Source organism: Buteo buteo, chromosome 10 (genome assembly GCF_964188355.1).
Source record: "Buteo buteo chromosome 10, bButBut1.hap1.1, whole genome shotgun sequence".
NCBI classification, from domain to species: Eukaryota; Metazoa; Chordata; class Aves; order Accipitriformes; family Accipitridae; genus Buteo; species Buteo buteo.
The window spans coordinates 7,514,612-7,523,810 of NC_134180.1; the positions used below are offsets into that span (position 1 = coordinate 7,514,612).

Below are 9,199 nucleotides of genomic sequence, written 5' to 3' on the forward strand. Positions count from 1 at the left end.
TGAGCAGTTCTCCATTTTCTCCCTCGTAGGCTTCATGCAGCTTCCCATGGCTTTAAAGCCAGAAGTCAAAAGGGAAGAGAAATAGAAAATGCCTGTTTTCTCTCCAGCTCTTTATGCTGTCCACCTGTCCCACATCCCTTCCTATTCATTGCTTCTTTACAGAAAACAGATTTCAGCAGCATTATATGCTGCTAACAAGGGAGGGAGCTAGCCCTGTAAAGCCCCCACCTGAGGCTGAACAGAAAGATGAGAGCTTTTACTGACAAAAGACTGAGTGAAGACAAGCCCTGTCCACCCAACTCTTAGCTATTGTTGGAAACATCACATACCAAGACATCCACAGCTGAAGCTATGAAAGACATAAACACATCTACTTTCAAAGGCCCTTACTCAAAACTGAACTGGGATGCAATAAATCAGCCCCCACATTCACACACACACACACATACAAAAAAAAAAAAAGAAAAAAAAGAAAAGAAAGAAAGAAAGAAAGGAAGAAAGGGGAAATTCAGATTAGTCACAAAGAAGTTCCCCCGCCTGCTTCTCTGTGTGCATAAAGCGGTCTCCTGAAGGCACTGTCCTCACTTCATCTCTGGTCCCGGGACAGGAGCACCTAGCTCATCTGCCCCTGCTCCTCCAGGCTCCTGCTGTGCTCCTAGCCCCTTCCCCAGCAGTTGCTGGCAGTGCAGCTGAGATGGAAAGACAGCCAGATGTAGAGTCAAGAAATCAGGACCAGATGGATCGCAATAGGGAACATGCAGAGGATGAGTGGAAGAGCTGGCAAAGACGACAGGTTAGGAACACGCTGCACCTCGTGTCCGCGGCTGCTCAGTGGATATTACTGCTTGCCTGCTTGATTTACATTGGTATAGGTTCTCTGCAACCCTCAACGGTAAGAGCTCATGTTCAACCCATTGTCTGTTGGCCTGTAAAGCTTTCTATGGGCTTTATTATTTATCTTTTTAGAAAAGAAAAAAGCATTTAGGTTTATCCCTATTCAAACCACAAGTTTTTAATCCTTTCCTTAATGATTGTCATTCTGTTTTTTTACCTTGCCTGTCCTCAAAACAACATCCAGTATTGCCCAGTGCAGGGTTTGGGGACAGGTTGTCTGGAACAGGGATCATTCCAAGAATGCTCTTTGCACTGGCCTCTGGGGGACGGAGGTCTGCCTCCCTCCTGCTCCCTCCCCTATTTGCAGTGACTCCTGTGTATTTCCATTTAATTAAATGGGATCATCTGGGTGCATGTTTGCTTTCAACAAGTGCATGTGGAAGAATGAGAACCCAGGTTCTCATAAACACCTCCTAAACTTTTAAAATATACTACATGTGCAGGCAGACATGTGAGAAAGCAAGCTAGCTTGTGACAACTCTAGCAAGACCCCCTGAAATGTTTCAGCACTCTCAGTCTGCACATGTACTGGGCTTTAGGAGTAGTCATCTATATCTGCAGAGGACAACCTGTGTGTGTGTGTGTGCACGCGTACATGAGAGAGAGAAAGACTGATGTGGCCAGAGAGAGTTTTGTGTACATATTAACAGCACTGCAAACAAGATATAAGCAACAGAGATGCTTGAAACTCAGAATACTTTAGCAAAAATTGCAGCAAATACATTTGCCTCTTTCACGTGTTTGCAGGCTGGTGGATTGTCAACAACCTTTCACTGCCACTTACGCGCTAGCTACTTCTCCTCCCACATCTTCTCCAGGAGCTGTGTACTACTTTAAAGCTTGTTGTGCTTCATCTTTTCAGAGTTCATTCTTTCCTCCCACTTTGACCTGGCAGAGAAGCAAGCCAGGCATGTAACAATGCAAGGGGGGGATGGCCTCGTGCTCTGGGTCCTCTGCTGTTTAATGAAAACCCTCGTGCTCTGCACAAGTTTCACCGACCTGAGTCTTACAGTGGTTATTAAACTGCAGAATGATGACCCTGATAACACTGAAAGATAACACTTTTCATTCAGTTCAGTCCTCTTCTCCTTCCACTACTTTGGGAGAGAGAAGTCCCACTGGAAGCCAACAGAGAAGGGGAAGCTATCACACTGCTCAAGATGCAGAAACCTCTCCTGGGTCACACTCGGGTTGTGAATCCTCTTCTCTTAGTATCTCTCTTCTGTAAAAATGTTAACTCAAATTCTCCTCCAGAGGAAGATGGCAGGGGCTGGCATTGCTGCCTGTGAGCCTTACAAACCCAAGAGAGCAGCAGCAGCTGAGCAGGGGACACAGTATGTGTCTGGAGTTTCCCTTCCTCAACAGAAACAACTGAAACAGGGTGCTCAAGGAGCAGCAGCTGCAGCAAATGAAAAGTCCAGGCCCTGGGAATCACCAGAGGACCTTTTCAGTTTTAAACACTTGCTAACTGCAGGCTCAGAACTGGTTTATATTATTTTAACCAGATAACTATCGTGTCCTGTTCTGACTGCACCATGCTGTGCAGGAGCAGTCTCAGAGGCTGTACATGGGGGGGTTTCATTGCACTGGAATTACAGGGCTCAGTAGGATAACCATAAGCTGACCATATAATTGTCTACAGAAGAGGCAGCAGTGCTAATCTGACTTGACTCTCGGGGCAGTTTAGGGAGACAGACTTTATGGAAGTAGGGGCACAGCAGCATCAGAGCAGCAGGCTGGGAGCGCTGGTCCATGGGAGCAACTGAGAGGCTGTCCCTGTTCTTGGGATGAGTCTCCTCCTGCTCTCCAGGGCTGGAGAGTGCCACACTAACTTTAATAGCAAGACCGTATTTGATTACTTTCCATGGTCCTCACAGCTCCTGAAAAAACCTGGCCCGTTCTGTGAAAACACAGTGCAAATAATATCATGGCACATGCTCAGGAAAGTTAGCATCTGCAGCCCAGACCACGCTTAACAAAAAGGGGCAATGTTCCAGTCTCTGTCATCATGCTGCCTGGAAAGCAAGCCTCAGCTCTCATTTCCAAATGAGCAAGTTTTAAAAAAACGTAGTGCTAGTCTGCTTTTGCATCTGCAAGGCTTGTGAGTTCCCAACTCTGCTGGAATTACCTGCTCTTGCCACACTGGCTGTGATCAGGCCACGGGCAAGCCACTTACAGGTGTGATCAGGGGCTGTGCAACCCCCCAATGGCAAACACATGGGAGGTAAAAGCCTTGAGCAGCTGTTGGGAGTTCAAAGGCTTCTAATGATATGTTGCAGGAAGGTTTTGGCTGAACAGGGCAAGAAAAGGTGCAGGAGGAGTAATCGTGCATTTTTAATGTAGATAAGGAAAATATGGCCATAATCTTAATATCTCCCGGTGTGGAGATGGTACAAACCACTTCCAGTGCACAGCCATCTGCAATCTGTATGACACAGGGAGTCAGGCACATGATTGTAACGGTCCTCTCAAGCAGCATGTATTGCTACAGTCCCCTGAGATGTGCACTTTGTGCAGTGCAAACCTATTCCTGAAACTTCTGCCATGTGGCATGGCTCTAGACACAATGTCCCAGATAGGAGGAAGTCTTATATGAAGTCTCCCATGAAGACAGGTTGAGAGAATTGGGGTTGTTCAGCCTGGGAAAGAGAAGGCGCCAGGGAAACCTTATAGCAGCCTTCTAGTGCCTAAAGAGGGGCTACAAGAAAGCTGGAGAGGGACTTTTTACAAGGGCATGTAGTGACAGGACAAGGGTTAATGGCTTCAAACTGAAAGAGGGTGGTGAGGCACTGGAACAGGTTTCCCAGAGAGGCTGAGGATGTCCCATCCCTGGAAGTGTTCAAGGCCAGGTCAGATGGGGCTTTGAGCAACCTGGTCTAGTGGAAGGTGTCCCTGCCCGTGGCAGGGGGGTTGGAACTAGATGATCTTTAAGGTCTCTTCCAACCCAAACCATTCTATGATTCATGTTTGGGAATCCAGAACAGGCAAAAATGATGTAGAAACTGCATGTAAATGATATGGGGAAATGCGAAGCGGTAAGTAAGGAGCACCTCTGTGCCCTCAGCCCTCCTGGCATCCATTCCCACACACCATAAGAACAGAGAAAGAGGGTGACTAACTTTGTTACTAGCTCGCAGACATCCTTCCAGTCCTACTGATATGTTCTCTCCTCAGCAGAATTTACTAGTAGAGAATTGCAAAGTGCTTTGAGATTGTGCAATAACTGGCAGAGATATGTAAAATGGGTAATGTCCATTAGTGACAACGGGGCTGATATTCTTACCATTGCTACAAGTTTGTCACCCAACCTGTCTGTGTCTAAGATGCCCTAAGATGTCCACCAGTGGTCAGATCAGGACATACTGCGGTAGGTGTCGTTTGACCTCAGAAGCTCAGCAGTCCTGTGCTTAGCTATCATCTCGTTGGGTCCTATGCTTAACTATCAACTTGTTGGGAAACTACCTGGAAATCCCAGCTGCCTGAGCCAAAGAGTGAAATGCTCGTGAGTTTAGGTGTCTAGAAAAAGAGTAAGTGTAAAACTCAAGCTGCTGAGGCTTAGGATAGGATCAGTAACGCTGGGGGAGATAGATAGTTGCACCAGAGCCAGTGTGCAATAAAGGCTTGTATTTGATAGAAGAATCCACCCTTGCCAGTGGAGCAAGTGGCAAAGCATCAGCTGTGACAGCACTAGAGGGTGCCAGAGCAGACCTTTCCCACCACCAGCACGCAGCACCCACCTCACCCTCCGGCACAGACTGCACATGGCAGCCCGACTCCAACCTCCTTCCCTTGCGGCTTGCCTTTACCAGGGCGCAGCACTGAACCTGCAGATTTGCATGTCTGTGCTCACTCTCTGTTCAACACTTTCTGTGTGCTCAGAGTGAAGGGGCTGCTCTGCTCCTGTAACACAAAGCCAAATATATGAAAGTCAGCCCAACATACATCTCATCATCTCACCTTCTCCCTTAGGAAACCGCTGGCATAGGTAAAGAGAAGAACACGGAGCAGCCAGCCTAACCTTTCACTCTTTAATCAGGCAAATTGCTGAAGACTTGTGGTTGTGAAGAGACTGCAGACTTGGGCCTCCTGTGGTTAAGATGAGAGATGGGTTTGAGATGCAAAGTTCAGATTTAAAAATCTAATACAGAAGCTTGGTGTTGGGCGTATCTGATCAGTAAGATACACATTTCTGTATTTGCATTCACTTTTTCTGTTACACTCATAAAATGCAAATCAATCTTAAACGTGTCTTAATGCACTTCTAAGGGAGCCACACATGCAGTAACAGCCTGACCCAAAGTGCAGAAAACCATAAAGCCGGACCCACGTCTTAGTGCCCTGCAGGAGGAGAGTGAGACAGCGGGGGCATGTGTGGGTCCCAGCTCTGCAAACAGGCACCCCCAGCTGTAAGTCAGACTCGAGGGCGTCATGCAGAAGAGGCTCTGCACCCCGAGGTCCTTTCTTACTGTTTGGTCTGCCTCGATTACATTCACCAGGATGTTTTTCTAAACAGGACAAACGCTACCTGGCGTGCTCTGGAGGGCTCAGCACCGGGTTGGAAGTCGGACGAGCTAGGAACCACTTTAAAATCATATTTTAGAATAATGATATAAAAGCAGGTAAAGAGCATAGCTGGCTAGCAGCAGCCGTGCCAGCTGAGGCTACCCGAGGTGCTTTTGGAGGCGCGGTCCCGGTCGGGAAACGAGAGCCATCGCGGCAGCAGCGAGGGGCTCGCCGGGTGCGTTAACGAGGATTTCTCTTCTGTTTTTTTCAGCCTCGGAGCGACCAAGTGCTGTGGACCCACATCCGCTACACAGGTGGGTGGGCGTCGGGGCAGGGGGCACCCCGGGAGGGCTCCCGGGGTCCCGCAGCGCTGCCGCCGGCCCCTCGACGAGCGCCGGTACCCTCGGCCCGCTGCCCCCGTACAGCAGCCGCTACGTTGCCCTGGCACCCCGGGAGGGCTCCCGGGTCCGCCGGAGCGCTGCGCCGCTTACCGGGCGGCTCCCGGCTGGCTCTCCGGAGCGTTTCCTGCGGAGGGGGGGGGGGGGCTCCCGGGATACCGGTACCCCCGGAAGGCTCCTCCGGTACCCGGCGGCGGCTCCCGGCTTCCCCACGTTGCAACTCCCCCCAGTACTCCGGTGCCGCCGGAAGGCTCCCCCCGGTAGCCGGGAGGGCTCCCGGCTCCTCGCCGTGCCCCGCACCGACCCGCGGTCCCCGGGCACTGTCGTGGCAGCCGGTGGCCCCTAAAGTGCTGGAGGCTGTTAATAACGCGCTTTGTGTTACTGCAATGGCTATTTCTTCTGGTGGAGGAAGGTGCCAGGAGAGCTGTCTGGGGGAGAGAGGCCAAATCTGACCCAGTGCTGCAAGGTGCCAAAACCAAACAAAAGGGTTTTCCCAGAGCAGAAGAAAAAACCTGAAAACCAGCGTGGATTTCTGCAAACCTTACCTATCTACTAAACCAAGCTTTCACTCTGCGAAAGAACGAGAAAAGTATTTTTGAGAATTTACTGAATACGTGTGGTGTGCTCTTGGGGTATTTCTGAAACAAGTCAATGATTTCCTGATTTATGAAAAATGTAAATGATTTCCTGGGGAAGAGCAAGTGAGCGTACACACGGTAGCAGAAATAGCAATGCTTTGTGTGCTGACTACGTCGGATGTTTTGTCCGATGACATATCTCAATGATAGAAGCAAATACTAAAATTTTTAAATTGTACTAAAAATATTGTTGACGGCTTTACTTACAGTTAATATTGTAAGGTAGCAATTAGTGTAACCTAATAGAAACCCATGTTCTTAGAGAAAAAGCTTGAGAAATTTGGCCTCAGCCCGGAGGGGCTGTGCTGCCTGCCAGGAGACCTTCTGGGTCCCCTGGTCCCAGGGGTTTCAGCTGGTGTGCTGAAAACCCGGGAGCATGGCAGGGAAACATTTCCACCATAGCCCTGGCAACTGTTACTGCCCGTTCCAAGAGGAAATCTTTCATGCTAAGTTCTAGTTTAATTTCTCCTGACCCTGCTCTGTATTAATTTGTTTCTTCTGTTTCTGTCTCTACGCCGCTCTTTTATGCTGTCTCCTGTTAAAAAAACCCCCAAACAAACCCAGAGTTAAGGACTTATGTTACTAGCATCTCCACAGAAAGCACTTTTTCTCTTCCTTCCAGCTCTGAACACCTTTTCCTCTTCTTATTTACTGTCTTTATTATCTGTTCTCTTTAGAAACCTGTTCTTCCTAAACTCACATGTCTGTATTTTAAGAAAGACATTTAAGAAAGACAAGCATAAATAGAAACTTGGAGGAATAATTCATATAAACTGGAGTTGTAGTCCAAAAGGCACATCTCGCTCAGGAGTGGGAACCTGGAAACTTCCACTGTAGATGATGCCTGTCTAGAGTAGATGATATTCTAGCTCTGGTCTGCCCTATTCTCTAGTTCGCTCTCTTCCTTTCCTATATTTTTCCACCTTTCCTGCAGTCAGTCTGTATAAAACAACCCATTTCCAAGAAGACATTTGTCCTCATGGGATCATCTTTGCTTTCTTCCATTCCAGGTGAAAGCATCAAAGGAGCAGCTGTGAATCTCACTGCTGAAGTAGGCTCTATTCAGGTCAGAAATGGTTCCATCATAATCACCTGTGATGGCCTCTACCTATTGTCCTTGAAGGGCATTATCTTTTTGCCTGACTCAGAAAAGGACTTGCTGAAGCTGACACTGTGGAAGACGGACAAGATGAGGAGCACGGCTCTCTGGGAGCAACCTGTCTGGGTCAGTGGCAATGCAGTAAATCTCACCATAGTGCTCTACTTGTTTTCTGAAGATAACATCACCCTGGGGACCAGCTCCAATGCCACCATTGGGGATTTGTCGTTTAGCCTTGTGTTACTAAGTCCCTTCATTTGCTCGTAGAAGATGATGTATGAAATGTAACATGTAAATTATAGCCTTTCCTACCAATCCATTTGCATGTGGGAGGCTTGTTCTCACAGGCTGTACTTGTACAGGCAGACTGCTCTAGCCTCCCTCCTTGGGGCTGCGGAAGGCCTCAGCTGGAGTGCAGATAAATCACAGTGCAAATGGGCTTTATATAGTGCATGCCGTGTTCATCTCTTTGGAGCTCTGCGCAGCTGTTTTGCTACCTCGGATGGATCTTTCTAACAGTGGAGAAAGGGATGCGCGAAGCCCTTGAGGGGAACAGAAATGAAAGCCAAAGAAAATCACCTAAGCTTAGCTCATATTCAGAGAAACCCTGGATTTCTCTACTTACTTGACAGTATCCGTATATAGTACAAATGCGCTGTATATTTGCTAAAATAAAAGTCTGGTAAATTGGGAAGATACCTCAAGTGTCTTGAAGCCATTTGGAGAAGGAGGAGAACAGACCTGCTCAACAGCCCTTTGCCTGGCAAGGCAGAAGACAGGGAAGAGGCGGCAAGCAACTTCCTTTGCAGTGGTCCAGATAAATGCTCTCTGAGAGTTAAAGGCCACAAAAAGAAGGTGGTATTTCAAAATGAGCTAACAGGACTGCATTGGACAGCAGAAACACAGGTCCTGCAGTGACTATGAGGTTTTTAGGAGCAGCTTTTGAGAGTAGAGGCCCACTGGCTGTTCCAGCTATCTGCAGGCTACTGAAGCCTGAGCTGAGGGAATATCTGGTGGGACATTTACATCTTGACACAAGCTCTTGGCGGTGTTAAGTTGAAGGAGAATCTTCTTCAAGCGCACACACACAGACTGGCTTGACCCCAAAATGATCCAGGCACACGAAAATTTGGAAAAACATGAAGACTCTGGATTTGGTGGGTTCTCTCTAATGGACCAAGTGAAACCTGCAGGTCCGAGCATCCTTTCCTCTGGGAGGACTGAGATGGTTCTCATGAGCCTCGCAGTAGATCTTGTCATACAGGTATGCACCACAGAGAGATTCACAGGCACAACCTCCACGATGCACCTGTGTACCCATGCACACCCTGCCTGGCTCCTGCTGAACTCAGACTGCTCTCAGCAATCCTGGGCTGTGCATCCCTCTTCTCATTACAGCTTGTGGCTGCTGAGGACAAGTCCTGCTCTGCCTGCGCTGCAGGCAGCACGTGACCTGAGCACAGCCAGCAACTGTTGTATTTTTGGTTGAAGTGCGGTAGATTTCAAGGGCAAGTTGACTACCTGGCTCCAACGAACTCCAGCAACATTTCAGCCTCTCACTGCTTTTGTTAAAAGTATTTATGTATTTATACTATAGGCATAAGAATGTTACTTCAGATTTCTTAGAAACACTGCGAAGGGTTCAGACTTTGGGTTGTCAGCACTAA

General features: G+C 48.2%; 1 protein-coding gene across 1 annotated transcript; it reads left to right on the top strand.

Annotated features, from left to right (window-relative positions):
• Positions 1-694: 694 nt before the first annotated feature.
• Positions 695-8,494, top strand: TNFSF4 (TNF superfamily member 4). Its single transcript, XM_075037514.1, has 3 exons — positions 695-892; positions 5,669-5,711; positions 7,444-8,494. Exons 1-3 carry the CDS (start codon positions 695-697, stop codon positions 7,797-7,799), a joined length of 597 nt encoding a protein of 198 aa, XP_074893615.1. The 3' UTR covers positions 7,800-8,494.
• Positions 8,495-9,199: the final 705 nt, after the last annotated feature.